The 17,413-nt window shown below is 29.3% G+C and overlaps 1 protein-coding gene across 16 annotated transcripts in view; it reads left to right on the forward strand.

The window, feature by feature from the left end:
- Positions 1 to 552: 552 nt before the first annotated feature.
- The window catches only part of LOC100203116 (uncharacterized), a 55,383-nt gene continuing 38,522 nt past the window's right edge, over positions 553 to 17,413 (forward strand). For 6 of the 16 annotated variants that reach the window (XM_065790365.1, XM_065790368.1, XM_065790367.1 and 3 more), the window contains exons 1-9: positions 553 to 812; positions 1,429 to 4,665; positions 13,149 to 13,238; positions 13,728 to 13,793; positions 14,186 to 14,218; positions 14,453 to 14,620; positions 14,766 to 14,882; positions 15,010 to 15,204; positions 16,313 to 16,351. In XM_065790365.1, coding sequence (XP_065646437.1) covers positions 764 to 812; positions 1,429 to 4,665; positions 13,149 to 13,238; positions 13,728 to 13,793; positions 14,186 to 14,218; positions 14,453 to 14,620; positions 14,766 to 14,882; positions 15,010 to 15,204; positions 16,313 to 16,351 — 3,994 coding nt within the window. In that variant the 5' untranslated portion in view covers positions 553 to 763. The remainder of the gene's footprint in view (positions 813 to 1,428; positions 4,666 to 13,148; positions 13,239 to 13,727; positions 13,794 to 14,185; positions 14,219 to 14,452; positions 14,621 to 14,765; positions 14,883 to 15,009; positions 15,205 to 16,312; positions 16,352 to 17,413) is intronic. The other 10 variants (XM_065790376.1, XM_065790378.1, XM_065790377.1 and 7 more) reach the window with 4 other exon arrangements.

Genomic DNA, 17,413 nt, shown 5'->3' on the forward strand with positions numbered 1-17,413 from the left:
TAGTCTTGCCACGGCTCAGTATTTTACACATGTACAGCAATCAGGTGAAAATAATGACTAATTCTGCGGTAATAAGGTTGCAATACAGTAATAAGGTTGCAATGGTTCTGATTTAATGAATGTATTACAACAAATTTCAACACATAACAGCTTTTGGAGTTAAAATCACCATTCATTGTCTCAAATAAATATACCAGCTCAAAAAGTATAAAGTAGTTATAATGTTAAGTCAGCTCAAAAAGTATAAAGTATTTATAATGTTAGAGATTGCTTTCCAATCAAAATTGTATATTTTTTTAAAGTTTTAGTGAGTACAAAATTTATTATTGTAGCTGTATTGTGTACTAAAAAACTTTAATATGCTTGGAGTTAAATATGCAACTTAAGTCTAACCAAAGTTGTGCGCATGATGATTTTAAAATGACATTAAAAGACAAACATTCTCATTTTAAGACAAGCCCTTCCTATTTAAGAAAAACAGTGGCGCAAAACAATGCTCAACGCATGCTCTTTGTCTGAATGAATGTAAGTATTGAGTTTATTTGCCCATTTGAGTGCACGCTTCATTAATCCGCTGAAAATCACTGGCTTTTATTGATGAATTACTTCATCGGAGTAAAAAGTTCGACTTAACACCAATACTCTATCGTTTTTTTTCTTAATTTGTAAAGAGTTTTAAATTTAAGCTCTTAACTTGCCTTTTTTAAATTATTCAAATACCTGAGGACCTTGCGGAATGGTTTGATGAAAAATACTAGATAAAATGTTTTGGAAAATTATTGTTTTTATTTTTGCGATAGATCACCTATCAGGTAAGTAATAAAAAAAGTGAATAAAATATTACTACTAAAATGCCTATAAATTATTTTATAAGTTATATTTTAAACTTTATCTTATGTCAATCAAAATGCTTTTCGAAAGACAAACTATTGAGTTAGGCTTCAATATTTTTTATTGGTTATTTTTCTCTTTTTTAAATTGTTTAAGCTAAAAAATTTTTATATATTCTTTCTACTGGTTTGGTTTCTGTTCTTTTGATTACTTAGAATTCTACTCTATCTAGTTTGCTAGTTTTTTTTTGTTTAATGTTATAAAAAAACCATAACATAAATAATATAGTAATTAAGGTGACTAACGTAAAAAGGAGAACATTGGTAACCTTATAATAATAAGATAGTAAAAGATCTTTTATTATTGTATTACTATAAGGTTACCAACGTTCTCCTTTTTACGTAGGAGAGTGCAGTGCAAGACATAGTTAAAATTCAGGTTTTTATGGCGCTCTCCAACATAAATTGGAGGACGTTGGTCACCATAATTACTATATTATTTATGTTATGATTTTTTTAATTTGAAGCAAATATTATAAAATTATTATAATACATTACAATATGCTAACTTTAATTATGAGTGGTGAAATTTTACTAGGTGCACCGCGACATCACAAAAAATTTCCTAAAGATGTTTCAGGTGAAAAGCGACAAAGTCTTGGAGATTGGGATGTTCATTATACAGAGCCAAGCCAACTAGGAGCTGCTAGTTTGGTACAAGGTCCGAACACAGAAGATCTTCTTTCCCTACAAAAAGCAATGGTTGGTTACCAAAAAATAAATAAAGCTTACGAGCCTGCTATAGTATTAGCTGGAGCATTTCCTCACCTAGAGGGCGCAGTGCCACATGCTCAACTGATAAAAACATTTCATAAGCCAATACCTCAAGAAGAAAGCGCTGTTGATGACGAAGATGATGATGATGACGACGACGACGATGAAGATGACAGTGAAAACAAAAGTTCACGAAAAAAAAGAACTCTTAAGAGTCATCCTCGACGATCTAAAAAACGCACTCTATCAAACAGTGAGAAAGAAAAGTCAGACAAAAATAAAGAGTTAATAACAACCAGCAAGGACAATTTAAAGGGTAAAAAACTTGCTGAACATAAAGAAGTTGAGGGAGATAAAAGTCTATCAAAAACAGAGCTAGATAATGACAAAAATACAGAAAAAGAAACTAAGTTTCAAAAAGAAACAGACCGGTTGCAAGAAAAAGAAGTGAGCAACGCAAAAGAAGAAGTTAAAGAACGAGAAGAAAACCATCATAAAGAGTTAGCAGATTTAAAAGGAAAAAATGCGCAGTATGAAGGAGATAAGCCAAATACTGCGGAAAAACATTTAAACTATGAAGGAGATAAATCAAATGTGGTTGATAAAAAATTACAATATGAAGGCGATAAGTTAAATGCTGGTGAAAAAAATATGCAACCTGAAGGAGAGAAAGAAACTGTCGGAGAAAAAGAAAAACAACACAGAAAAGAATTCGCTAAAGCAGAAGAATCAGAAAAAATTCCAAATAAAATTAAACAACAGGAGGAAATAAAACAGGAAGAAGTAAAAGAAGAAGTGGAAAAAAACGAAAAAGATAGCGGAAGTAAGTTTACTAAACAACATAAAATAAAAGTAGATGAAAAGGATGCACTGGCGACAGATGTTCAAAGTAAGTCAAGTAAAGAAAAAGAGTCTGGATACGATAATGGAAGAAGTGAGAACAGTGAAGCAACATCTAGCAAAGTACACAACTCAATTAAGGAAAATGTAAATGATAACAATGAAGCTTCTGTTGATAAAAATTACCACAATTCTCGGCAAGAAGAAGATCGTGTTCAAGAAAATGTAGTTTCAAAAGAAGGGCATAAAAATACAAAATACGTTAAAGGAAATCAGGTTCAAGATACCAAACTTGAACGAAATCAGAACGATGAAAAGGAGTTAAGTACTAGTGATCTAAAGGAGTTTAAGGAGTCTGAAAAAAATGAATTGAATAAACATCAAAGCAATGACAAAGATTCCACGAATGTGAAAAGTTTTACAAAAGAAGGAAAGCAGTCAGCAAGTTCTGAGCAGTACCAAGAAGTCAACGGAAAGCTCATTTTTACCGAGAGAGAGAAACTGCGTTTAAAAGCCGGGGCTGAAAAAGAAAAAGAAGCCGAGAGAGTAAATGAAGCCCAAGCTAATAATAAAAATGAAAATGACGATAAGACAAAGCTTGAGTTTAAAGCAGGTCCAAATGAAGAAAAAGAATCTGTTAACGAGTCTCAAAACAAAAAGTTTGAAAACGATGTTAAACAAGATAAACTCCCTTTAAAGGTGAACCGCGAAGAAGAAAAAGAATCTGAAAAAGGAAATGAAACAAATAAAGAAAGTGAAGAGAAAGGAAAATACGCAGTACCTGAAGAAAAACAGCAAGAGCCAGTGAAGGTTGAGGAAAAAGAAAATCGTCAAAGTTATTATCCAAAAAAGAAAAAACAGTTGCACGAAAAGTTCTCGAACGAAGAGAGCAAGCCGTTGGACCAAAGTTCCGTAGTAGTAGTTGCAAAACAATTTGATGAAAAAGCAAGCAAAAGTGAAAATCAAAAAGATTTAGAAGTAGAAAAACTTTCAGGAAAAGGCTCCCGTTCTCAAAACGAACAAAGTGACGACACTAAAGACGCCGAAGTCACTTCTTCAACGGCTTCAGTTTCAGAAAAATTGGAGAGTCGGCCAGAAAAAAACGAAAAAGAATTAGAAAACAAATTAAAAACAGTAAAATATGATAAAAATGAAAAAGCTTCTTCGGAAAACGAGAAATCACCGCTAAGTTCTGTTCAAGATGACGGTAATATTAAAGGAAAAGAAAACAAAGAGATTGAAAAAGGTGTTGCAAATCAAGATTTTACTGATTTAAAATCGAAAAACGAAAAAGGTAAAAAAGGTGTAGAGGAAAAAATGGAAGAAAAATTGGAAGAAAAAAATATTGAAAAAAACGAAGAAAAAAAATTCGAACAAAACAACGAAAAAATTGAAAAGAAACTTTCAGACAAAGAAGCAGAGAGTACCGAAAAATATTCAGAAAAAATTTCGTTAGGAAAGTGGCATAAAAACACACCAAAAATGGAAAAAAATGCCGACGAACTAGAACGAAAAGAGGCTGAAAAATACGATAAAAACACTCTGGAAAAGTCTGAGCAAATTACAAAAGGTGAGAAGAGTGTATCTGAAGAACACCGGCACGAGGAAAAAGAACTTTTGCTTAATGACAATCCTGTAAGTGATAACGAACTTGTTGGAAACCCAAAATCCAATAAAAAATTACACGAAAAACCTGAAAAACAAACTGAAACCGAAATTTCTCCTAAATTAATGGTTTCAAAAGAAGATGAAACTCAAAAACAAACTGACACTAGGAAACCAACAGAAGAACGAAAATTCGAAAAAAAAAAAACCAAGGAGTTTAAAGAAAACGTTGAAGAACAGGCAAGTGTTGATCAAGAGGTCGCGAAAGAAAAACCAAAAAGCTCCAGACACAAAGATGCCGAAAAACTTGCTGAGTTTACACAAAATGATAACACTGAAAAAAAAAGAGGCGATGACGATGATCGAAAAGTTCATGACTCAAAAACCGCCAAAATAAACGCAGATATGACTGATGAAGAGTTGGAACAAAACTCTCGAGTTGTTTTGAGTCAATTAAAGCAGTTACAAAGTCTTGCCCAGTCTCCAAATCCAGATCCAAAAAAAATTGATGTTAGTGCACTTCATCCCGGGACGGTAAAAATACTTAAAAAACTTGGCGAAGAACACGAGCGACGGGGGCTTGTTGACGACTACGGAGGTGACAAAGATATTGAAGGTATCTTTTTAAATTTTTTTTAACCGAATTTTGAAATAATGAAACCTTAAGCTAAAATTTGTTGCGCGAGGCTTTAAAATAATAAGTAATAATAAGCAATAATTCTAACAAAAGTAGTAAATTCCACATACATATTCAACATTCTTTATTGCTCGGATGCAATCTATAATTTAACAATTAAAGATGTTTTTGAAACCGCTTCCATCTTGTGCATGAGTGCATGGCTCGCGTTCTATCACTTTTAATCAAAATACTTAATAAACTCGCTTTTTGCACATTTTTTAACTTTTTTTGACTTATTTGTTGTTTTTTTAACTCCTTTTTATTTTAGTTTTATTTTTGATTTTTTAAATGTTTTTCATTTTTATTTACTCGGAAAAACCTCGTAAGTTAAATCGCACTTTTCTAACTTACATACAATTACATTAGTTATCACAAACATTATTAAAATTACAGCTTTACTACACCTTTTCAAGATGTAATAGAGGGCTTGAAAGTTGTAATTAAGAAACGTAAGATGTAATTAAGAACATGAAAGTTGTAAATAAGAAATCGTAAGATGTAATTAAGAAGATAAAAGTTGTAGTTGAGAAAAGTATAAAGAATACAAAGTTCTTTGTATTTTGAATTTTGTAGTCCTAATATACTTTGCAATTTAAGGCTGGAAATAATAATATAATATCATTACAATATAAAAAGCATTGTCTGTTTTGACAATTACTTCTTAACGATTCCCTTATGTAATCCACTGGTTAAACAAAGCCAACATCCACTCGTTACAAGAATCTGCTTTAAATGATTCTCAGCGAATTTTCATCATGACGACATTTGTCGTTGATATAGCTGCAATCAAATGTATGTTTGCACCTTTTGAAAAAGGTGTTTTCATTATTGCTCTTTTCCCTTTTTTGGCACGTCCTTGCGTTTTTCTACAAAAAAGATTAAAATTTCATCCAACCAAACTATCTGATGACCATTTGTGATGTGTTCGTTAATGTTCCTAACATATTCAGCTTTTTTTTTGTTTGTTTTCATTACTATTCATTGTAGTAGGCTCCTTGCGCAATTTTTAAATGAAAATAGTCTGCCATAGAGGTAATTGGCAATTGTGGTTGTGCTGACACTAATATTAAATTGTGTTAAAATCCTTAATGGCCACCAATGTCAACTGACTGTCACTTTCAATCCAAGTTAGTGTTTCTTCAATTTGATCATCGGTTAATTTTTTTTGGTTTAAAACCACCTCTACCAATAAAACTTAAATTTCCGCTGCGAACCCAATTGGGTCCGCAGCGGATATTTAAGTTTCAAATATAACAATATTCTTAACATTTGCGCCAGAGTCACCCAATTGTCGTTTTACTCAGCACATTGAATTACTCTTTTTCTATCATTCGATGAAGATAAAACATAATGCTTTCTTTCAACTTGTTCAGTTGTATGTATTTCATGTCTACAAATTGGGCATGGTGGTTTTGGTTGTTCCAGAAGTGATTATAAAGAAATTTGGTGAAATAAATACTTGCACGGATTAAATAGACTTTCTATTCATAGTGATTGAAAAATAACACAAAGATCTTTCAATTCCATTACTGTATTACTGTATTGCTGTTGCATAGAAATGTTAAATTTGATATTATTAACTTATTAAAATGCATGTCCAAGAAGATCTTTTATAATAACCTTTAAGCTTACATTGAATTTGCAATAACAAATCATGTATTCTCATTTACATATTACGATTTCTTATTTACAACTTTTGTTTTTCAAATTACATATTGCGATTTCTTATTTACATGTTGGGTTTCTCAATTACATTTTAAAATTTCTTAATTACATGGTGTGTTTCTTAATTACATATTGCGACTTCTAAATTACATGTTGTATTTCTCAATTATATTATACTTTTCTTAATAACAACTTTCAAGTTCTTAATTACATCTTGAAAAAGTGTAGATCGTTTTAAACAAATTTCAGTTATTGAATTTTAACGGTTTAATAACTATGTTACCGTGTAACATAACAATTACTTCAAAAATAATAATCATGTTACACGGCTTTTGCTTTATTTTAACAAACAATCTGAAAGGAAAAAACCCGCGTTAAAATTAAAACCTTTATATTGATTATACGGGTGTGTGTGGGGGTGTCACCAGGGATTTCCTGTAGTAGGAGTATCCCCCCTCCACCTAAACAAAAAACAAAAAACTGTTATATGTGCATTTGAATTGGCACATTTGCACATTTAGCACTTGAGTTGGCAAGTTTTGAACTTTATTTTGCAAACTTCAAACACCGAGGAGCTTTTGTTTTTTGTGGGGGGATCTTTGTCGGCAAAAAGCACATATGAGATCTCTTTAGGAGGCCCTGAGTATCGCACCTTTATAAAAGACGAGATTCAAGTCAATTAAGTCGTCTTCTTTGAAAAAATTGATTTAAATTAATTTTTTCAGGATTTTAGTTGGTTATTCGGCGTTTGACACATTTCAATCGGGTGATTTTTAGGCTTAAAGGTCTTGCTTTTTTTTCCCTTTTAAAAAGCAGTCAAATATTTTTTACGGATCCCCTCCCCCCCCCCCCTCCTTTTTTATTTTTGTTCCTGGATTTTTTGACTTTTGTCCTGGACTTTTTATTTTTGTTCCTGAACTTTTTATTTTTGTTCCTGGAAATGCCCTTGCAAACATTAAAAGCAACAACACTTGGTGTAGTGAAAATTTTAAATTTTGTAGGTCACTGAGTTTTACTTACCTAGTCTTCATATTTGCATGTATGATTCATTCATGTATGGTCTTATACAGAAAATTATAGACCGACTTATATAGCAAAAAACATTTTTTTATTTTTTTAATGCCTAGTTTTTTATAAGAAAACAAAAGATAAACACAAAACTTTACTAAACAAGTTTCTTCATAAGCAACAAAGCCTTAAAAATGTAGTTAGATTCAAAATTAGTTAGAAAAGAACTTTTACATTAGGTCCTTTTTTTATAAAGCATATAAAATTTTCGAAAGGGCCTTAGATACACTAATGCAAAAAGCACAATATGCTCAGTACATGCTTATTTCAAAGAAACTTTCAACATTCACAAAGCTGTTTTCGACATTCAACGGCATTAAGTGCTTTCAGAGTGATGCGAATTCAATGTCAACGGCGCTTTTCTCTCTATGTTGCAAGTAATATTTGAAGCCATTTTGTTTTTAAGTTCCCTATATTCGTTTTGTTCAATCTCTCTTTTCTTTTCTTTTTATTGAAAAAAATGTGCTAAAAGCATGCGTAATTTAGGGTAATACCCCACATTACTATATGCTTTATATGCTTATTAAAGCGTACTATATTGTTGCTTTTTATTTTTTTTAAAGCCAAATAATGTATTATGTTTAAAAAGGAAAAAAGGAAAATTTGATATATTATATTTTTAATAATTGGTTAAGTTTATATTAAGTTTTAAAATGATGCTTTGTTCTTCTTTTAATTTAGATAAATATTTTAAAAATATTTTAAGTTCGATTATTAACTGAAGGTCCTCCTCTCCAGATTTCTGTATATATATGTAATACCCCAACGTATATCGACAAATTATGTAACGCAATTTTTGGCCGTTCTTTACCCTCTACCTCCCCTCATTACAATACTGTAATTCTTTAGTAACAATTTCTGTATGATTTGTCACAAAACCACTAACCTGTCCCCCTTTTTCTTAAAAACATATTCGCAATATATATATATATATATATATATATATATATATATATATATATATATATATATATATATATATATATATATATATATATATATGTATATATATATATATATATATATATATATATATATATATATATGTATATATATGTATATATATATATATATATATATACATATATATATATATATATATATATATATATATATATATATATATATATATATATATATATATATATATATATATATATATATATATATATATATATATATATATATATATTGCTATGTTATAAAATTAAGGTAAATAAGAAATAGTTATATCAAACAAAACAAGTGTGAAAAAATAACTTATTTTGAAATATTTTCTGAAATTAGTCAGTTTTATAGGTCCATTTTGTATGAAATTACATCTTAGACCACATTCACACCGAAAATAAAACACGTTTTAACAGTGGTATTTTGAACACGTTTTATAAGTGCAGATTTGGTGTGAATATGGTATTAGACTCGCATTTGAATGGTTTAAAAAATATTGATAATAGTTTTGTACAATTGTTTTATTTTATTTTAATATATTTTGAAAAAATTTAGAAATCACTTTAAATAATATTAAAATAATGAGGAAGGGTAAAAAAAATTTTGGAATAAAAACCATTTTATTATATAAATAACTAACTATACTTCAAAATTTTTTTTTTGAAATATTATTATTAAACAAATAAATTTTATTTTTTCTTTATCGAAAAAAATTATTTGGTTTTTTGTTATTGAAAACATGTTTTTGTTATTAAATTGAAAAAAAGATAAAATTAGGTAGAAATGCTAAAAAGATTTAAGCTTAATAAATCGGACTAAAAACGTTCTTCATTCGGACATGCCGAAATGTTTCACATATTTTAAGGAGACAACGTTTTTTATAGAATATATGAAAAAGAAAAACTACTGTGAGAAAGAAAAAAAAAATAAGAAAATCTACTGTGAGTTTTTTAAGTTGTCAATTGAATTCGTAATAATTTTTTTTTATATTGATAGTTCATTAACGTTTTCGTTTACATAATTGAATTAATAAACCCAACCACAAAATGAATTTGAAAACCTACAAAATAAAATAACACCGATTTCGAAACTCTATGTACTGAACGCCGTAGATTTACGAAAGATTTAGGTAACGATAATTCAATTAAAGCTTGGTTTCCAATAATTGTTGAAATGTCGTAGAACAGTTACGCAATTTTTTGTTCAATATTTGTTGCAGAAATTGATTCTATTAAATTTTGCCAACCTTTGTTTTACAACATAAATTTTATTGTACAACCAACGTTAAGTTGTTCAACTTACGCAAGAAAATGTTTCCATTATAAAACATTGTTGTACGATTTTTGTATGATATTTTTAAAACTATTGGAAACCATGGAAACCAGGCTGAAAGATAATAGATATACTTAATTAAATTATTTTGAACTTTCGTAGTCATGGTGAATTATCGTGCGTAAAAGTACGAGGCTCCTCGTTTATCTCTTTTGCTGGTAAAAAAACACACACACTCACACAACAAGTTTGCTCTATTAGCTCTGACTCTACAACAGAGCAGCCGTGGCGCAATGGTTAGAGTTCTGGCTCAGAACCCAGAGGTCCCAGGTTCGATGCCAGCTCTAGCCAAATAAGCGACATTTGTACGGAAGGAGGCGTGAACTTCTTGCTAAATGCTCTCCCGCGGTGCTCTGTTATAAGACCGTAAGGACTTCTGGGAGCACCTAAAAAAAAAATAAAAAAATAACAGCTGTAGGTAGAATTTCTGCGTAGAATAATGTCAATAATGCGATACTGGAGTATCATCCAAAAAATTTGCTAAATAAACGTGAAAAATAAAATTGTAAAATTAGCATCTGCTGAGGTCGCCTCTCTGCAAATCACTTTTATTACTCCTAACTTTGTTTTACTCCTGACTCTACCTATAAATCTACTATTCATTTTTTGCCTCAGAAGAATAGATCAATAAATTTAGATTGAGTAAATATTGAGATATCTCATTCTATTGTTATGTCTGAGTTTCCTAATGATTCCCTTCCATTTTCGGACAATCTAGGTATGCAACAACAACGACAAAAAAAAGTCAAATTTGTGTAGTAATAAATTGGAAAACATGAATAATGCAGCTTTTAATAACGAAAAAAGACCGTTCCTTTTATTTTCCGATGTCATTTAAGAAAAGTTTAAGAATTCTAAGCAAAAATATATATTATAGGAAGAAGGCTGTAACCGTAATATTGTAATTATTAACTTAAATTAATCATAACTAAAAATAAACCAATTAACATAAACTTGGTATCAACTGTGAGCTGAAAAATGTAAGAAACAGAATTATAATTATATACGCATATAAAACATTTTATATATTATATACATATGTAATATATTATATATTTTAAATATTAGTTTAGTAATATATATTACTTTAGTAGTTATAAAAAGGCCTATCAAAAACCAGTTTTATTGTCTCGTGACATATTAAAATTAAACAGTTCACGTCATATTGTTGACATTTCTCTATATCCAATCATAAAATTTGCTGAAATTTTGAGAATAAATAGAAAAACATTTTTTTTTGTTGTAGTTTTAAACCTTGTAGAAATATATGACAACTTTGTTTGCCTTTAATGATGAATTTTTTTAGCTTGATTTTTCTCTTATATATTTGTATATTTTAAATACTTTATTGTATTTTTAATTAAAAAGAAAAATTGAAATGTAAAGAGCATAAAAAGCAACCAGTGCCGTATTTAGGCGGGGGCTGATGGCTTTTTTTTTGAGAAAAATATTTTTTGGGAAAGAGAAACATATAACATTTCTTTTCGAATGTTTCTCAGTTTTTTTTATAACCAAATTCTGATACAAATGCACCACTACCCCACGAGTATATGCGGCCGTGGCGCAGTGGTGAGTGCGCTTGTTTTAGAAGCTGGAGATCCAGGTTCGAAACGAGCCCTGGACATATTTTTGCGTTACGGTAAGGAAGGAGGCGTGAACTTCCTGGTTAAATGCACTTCCGCGGTGTTCTGTGACAAGACCGTTAGATCTTCTTGGGGCACCTAAATAAAAAAATAAAAAAAACGATATATACCTACTGCTCAGCAGTTGCTTTCTTAAAAGCCAAAGAAGTGTAGCCATGCCAAACCAGATGATAAAAAGTGATTGTAAAAAAATCTCTAAAAGCATGCTTAGACTGTGTCTTTTTAAAAGGCAGTTTTATTTCATTTAATGCTAAAGTATATACATTAAATTTACACTTTTATACTAATAAAAGCATTGAAAATGTTTTTACTGATTGTATTCACGCAGTGCAGGGTCAAAAGGTCCGAAAAAGTATATAGTTGGTAACAAAATTGCGTCTAAAAGCTCGTGGTTTCTTATTGAGAATTCATTAAATTTTTTTAAAACGGTTTTTATTATGATTTATCTATAACAGTTTTTTTATAGCATTTTTTTACGTCTGATAACTATCTAGTCTATTTAGATCTAAATTTAACGAAAAAATAAAGACTAAAGTTATTTATGTTTTATCTGGAATGATTTCTATTTTTTCTAATTATGTCATTATCTTGTAATTCCAACACATAAAATTTGCTGAAAGGAGACGAAAAAATGGATTTAACGAAATTCGAGTTATCGGAGGTTCGACGGAGAAATCGAATAGACGATTTTAAGGAACCAGTTCAAAATAATAAAAGTGCGACGTAACAGGAAGTGTAATAAGGGGGAGTGTAGGGTAACGGAAACGCAACTGTAGTTATAAAAATGAGTAAAGCAAACATATAAGCAAGTGCGAAACGAAAATTTTACGCATTCGTAGATAAGCGTTGTAAATAGTTGGGCTAGCTATTGCAGCTAAACTCGAATCTATGCAATTTTATATCTCTACCATTTTATTGCTATCGTATTTTGGCCAAAAAATAAATTTCAAATCTTTAACAATATTTTATTATTAAACATAATAATAGTACCTGTCTAAGTGGGCACAAGACGTGTTTTAGACGTCCAAATACGTATTAACACGTTGTAATAAGTGTTTTAGACAGTTAGTACACGTTTTGTACCTACTGGGGTGCTAAAAATGTGGGGGAAAAAAAAAAAATTCGTTTTATTTTTTCAGGGGTCATTATAAGTCTAGCTTATGTTGTCTCTCTAGTCTAGCTTATAAGGACCCCTACCTTTTAATTTCATCAAAAGTAGGGGTCATCATATGTCTACGGAAAATATGAAAATCAGTTCCAAATATAAAATCATTTTAATATTAATCAAGTGTATATAGAAAGATAAAAGAAGCAAGATGTAATAATACAAAATTTAACAAGAATAAAGATCACAATTGTTAATTGAGAGAAAACAACATCAATAAATTCTAATCATGCCGTTTGAATTTGTTTAGCCACTTATCAAGATTTAAATAGCAAATCTATTTTCTGGAAGGCATTGATTTAATTTTGGGAACATATATTTTGAAATCACTAAAACTAAGTCTCCCTGTAGAACATAAGTTTAAGTACTTGTTTCACAACCTTCAAAAGTTTTATTTTAGCTATAAAAATAGAAATATGTATTTCGTATTTTGTGAGTATTTTATTTGTTTGTTGTTATTGTTTATATGTCTGTTGTACAATTAAAAATACACACGTACACAAACATTTTTTCAAGGGTTCTCACCAATACTATTATACAAAAAAAGAGGATCATGGTATTTATACAAAAAGATAAGTCAAATTTTTTTTTATTTGTAGGACACAGTATATCACGAGAATCGTCAACACATCATGAAACTATAGTAAAATACACTGGAAAGTCTCAAAAAGCAGATATTCGACAATTATGTGAGATTTTTTTTTTTTAATACAGCTTTTTAATGATGCATGACATTTAACTAAGTTCATTAAGTGCACAGAGATAACAGTATACATACTTATTTCTTTAGATTAAGGTTGGCATGGTGTTAATATGTTTTGCTTTGATTTTTAAAAAGATGGCCTTAATCAAGATGATTATTTTAGATTAAGAAGAAAAATAAGAACAATAATGAAAAAAAAGCTTTTTCCCATGATAAATGTCCCTTTATGTAGATACCGTATTCCCAACCTCAAACTTTAGTTTATATATGTATTGAAGTCCCCTACCTATGGCTATTTCATTGATCAAAATGCTACTAATGTTATCAGTGACATTTAAAGTACCAACTTTAATCAGTAGTAAAAAACATATAATGAGAGAGATTTTATTTATTAAATTTTATTTGAATGTTTATAATATCTACTAGCAATTACATATTAATATTAATTATATAATAATATTATTGTTACTTAAAGGTGGAGGATGTTTACCAACAGTTAGTATGCCAACTGAAGCTGAAATCAACCAAATGCTGTGCGAAGGTATTAATTAACTCTTAAATGTCAGTGGCAAGTTATATCGTCTTCAATAGAGCAATATGGTAATCATGTGAAAGACTTTATTAGTGTAATGTTTGATACAAAAACAAAAAAAGAATTTTTTACCAATATAAAGATGAAGTTTTTTTTCCCAATCATTTCCTGAGACATCTTATACCCATATAGCTACATACTTGATAATTCGTTTTTTTGTGAGATAGCTTGACTTAACTTGCCCCTGTTCTGAAGTAAATTGTTCAATTTAACCATTCATTTATAAAAATATATATGCTTATTATTATTATTTATAAATCAACAACCATTTTTTTTTTAAATTTGTCAATATATACTGAAAAAATAGTCTAATTAACATTAGATAATTTGTTGTTTTTGAGGTATGGCTGGTTGTGGTGACGGATGTTTTGGAGGTATTGTATATATATGCCTATGTCACACATCTTACGTTACATAGTTACTTATTAGGAAAACTTATATAAAATGTAGATCATTATTTATCACCACCGCATACTATTATACTTGCATGTATAAACTTAAATGTTTAATTTCCATTCTTTATTGTTTTACAAAATCTTAAATATTTAAACATGCATTTATCAGTTGATTTCATGCATGAATTTTAACAAACAGTGTTTCACTTATAGGTGGATGCTATGGTGCTGCCGCAGCCCTACCCCCTTATTCACCTCCTCTTCCCCCTCCTCCCCCTCCTCCTCCTCCCCCTCCTCCACCACCACCTCCTCCTCCTCCTCCACCACCTTCTCCACCACCACGACCTAAACTTCAACTTCAAAGCATATGGTGTATGAATTGTAAGTGATAAATAAAGTTTCTGACACTTTTTTGTAATTACTCAATAAATACTCAATAAAGTTAAATTTGTTATAAATATGGATTTATTATGAATATTTTTAATACAATATTACTTCAAAAAGAATTCTTTGCTTTGATGTTTAGTGCCTGATGGTAGTGAAAACTGTCCTCAAGCTGCACCACCTCCTCCACCACCACTACCACTACTATCACCACCACCATCTCCACTAGTTTATCCTTACTATTATAATTGTCAAAACGGTAATTATTTTATATTTTTTTGTTTTTTCATGCATGTAATGTCTTCATGAATGTTATTTCTATTTTCTATGTTGTTTCTATTTTCCTTAGATCATTCAACTGTTTTATCTTTTGTCTTAATTCTTAGGACCATGGCATGGATGTGCTCCGCCACTACCACCACCTCCACCACCACCACCACCACCATCTTCACCACCACTTAAATACAAGTTAATTCCAATATGTGACCATAGTGGGTTTGGAGGAAACTGCAATTCACCACCACCACCACCACCACCACCACCACCTCCAAGTGAATGCAAAGAGTTAAATGGAGGGGGAGGTAAATAAAATTCATTTTCTAAATTAAAAACAATCAGTGTTAACAATTTTTGAAATTTTATTATAAAAAAATGATTTTGTCTTGGAAACATTAAACTAGTGCTGTTACCATTCAGGTTCTAATTTTATTGGGGAAAAAGGGGGTTGCAACTTTCAATAAACAAAAAATTTCTTTAGCAATGTGTCATTGATATTAAATATATATATATATATATATATATATATATATATATATATATATATATATATATATATATATATATATATATATATATATATATATATATACACATATATATATATATATATATATATATATATATATATATATATATATATATATATATATATATAAATATATATATATATATATATATATTTATAAATATATATATATATATATATATATATATATATATATATATATATATATATATTTTACTAATTTATTATTGCTCTGTTCTTTAAAAACATTGAGCACTCTATTTGTAAAATACACTAACATAATTTACATATATATATATATATATATACATATTGGTAAAAAAAAGAGTAATATTTTTTGGATGATAACTTTGTTTAAGAAGATTTACAAAGTTTTTTTACATTTGCTACATTAATTATATACAGTTGAACAATAAATAAATTGCATAAGGAGTGCCCTAGCCACATTGGTAAGTCCATGTCCATTCTCTTTATTTGCATTTTGGTAAATCTTTTTCGTTCAAAAGTGGTTATGTGTACTTTTTTAAAAAAGATTTTGTTTGTAATTAAAGTTTTAGTTGTTTTAATGCACTTTAAACTAATATAAAAGACTTCTTATTCTTAAACAATAATCTATTATGCAATTGACTTTTGGATTGTTATCAGTCGTTTTTTATCCATCTCAAAAGTCTCTATAATTCGCCAATATTTAGTTAAAAATATAAATTTTAATTGATAATTCAAATTAGGAAAAAAAATATCATTTTTAAATTAGCAACATGTTAGTTTGATTCCAGTAACAGCACTATGTAAGTAATGATAATAAAATATCTTCTTTCGCCAACATTGGATTCTCTGTTGTTGTTTTTTATTTGTCAAGAAAATAATATTTGAAAAATTTGTAGGTGGCTGTAGAGGAGTTAAAATATCAATATCATGTGATGGTAAGTGTTTTTTAATATGCTTAATTATATGTTATTATTAGTTAATTGATTAAATCACATTTTTTATTTAAAGTACCAATATCATGCACTGGTGAGTTTTTTTATTACTAGATTCATGAATTATAATGCTAGATTACTTATTTTATTCTTTATTATATAAGTATAAATTTATTTAGTCATATAAATACTCTTTTTTAGTTTGTATAAATATATTACAATTTTATGTATAAATATGTAATATAATTACATGCTTTGAAAATGTTACATAATGTTTTAATAGTACTAAATCATAATTTGAACAGAACCTAGTGTAACAGAGGCCTTGCCCACTTCGATTTTTCAATTATTATTTATGTATTTTTAGCCACCGAATTCTAAAATCACATTCGTTTTCCTTGCAATTTTCTAGGAATCAATGAACTACATCACAAAATGCGCGCTAAGCTTCTTTTTCAACTTTTGTTATTGATCTTTCAGTTTTTCTGACTTAAACATGGATTTTGTTTGGGGCTCAAAAATATACCACCATTTGAACTCTGCCTCATATAGCTTTGGAAACATGTGACAAATTTCTTGTAAAGCTTTTCCTTCAAAATCTACAACATTTAAAACAGTTTTACGAATCCTAGTTCAATATGAAATGGGGGTAATAAGAATTGGTTGGAATTTACAAGAGGCTGCTTAAGAGCATTGAACAATCCTGATTGTGGTTCCACTTGTGGAGGCCAATCAGCTTTATTGTAAAGATCATCATTATCCCTGCTATCACATAAGCAATGAAAATACTTTGTGTATCCTTCTCCTCCTATTCAATCATTTTATTTTCCTTGCAACTCAAGCAAAAAAGCAAGCATTTTGAGCCATCTATGAACAGTTGCCATTGTGCAGTAATTATCCTCGAATCTAAGAAGAAGACAAGTCAAATCTTTACAATAACATAGGTCATAAGCACTGTGATCTTGTAAATAACATAGTTTACAGTTATCTATTTTATTTACAATACACACAAGCTTTAGTAAATTTCGAATCATTTATGTCATTTCTGGTACACACATGTCCTGC

Source organism: Hydra vulgaris, chromosome 02, assembly GCF_038396675.1.
Source record: "Hydra vulgaris chromosome 02, alternate assembly HydraT2T_AEP".
Taxonomy (NCBI): domain Eukaryota; kingdom Metazoa; phylum Cnidaria; class Hydrozoa; order Anthoathecata; family Hydridae; genus Hydra; species Hydra vulgaris.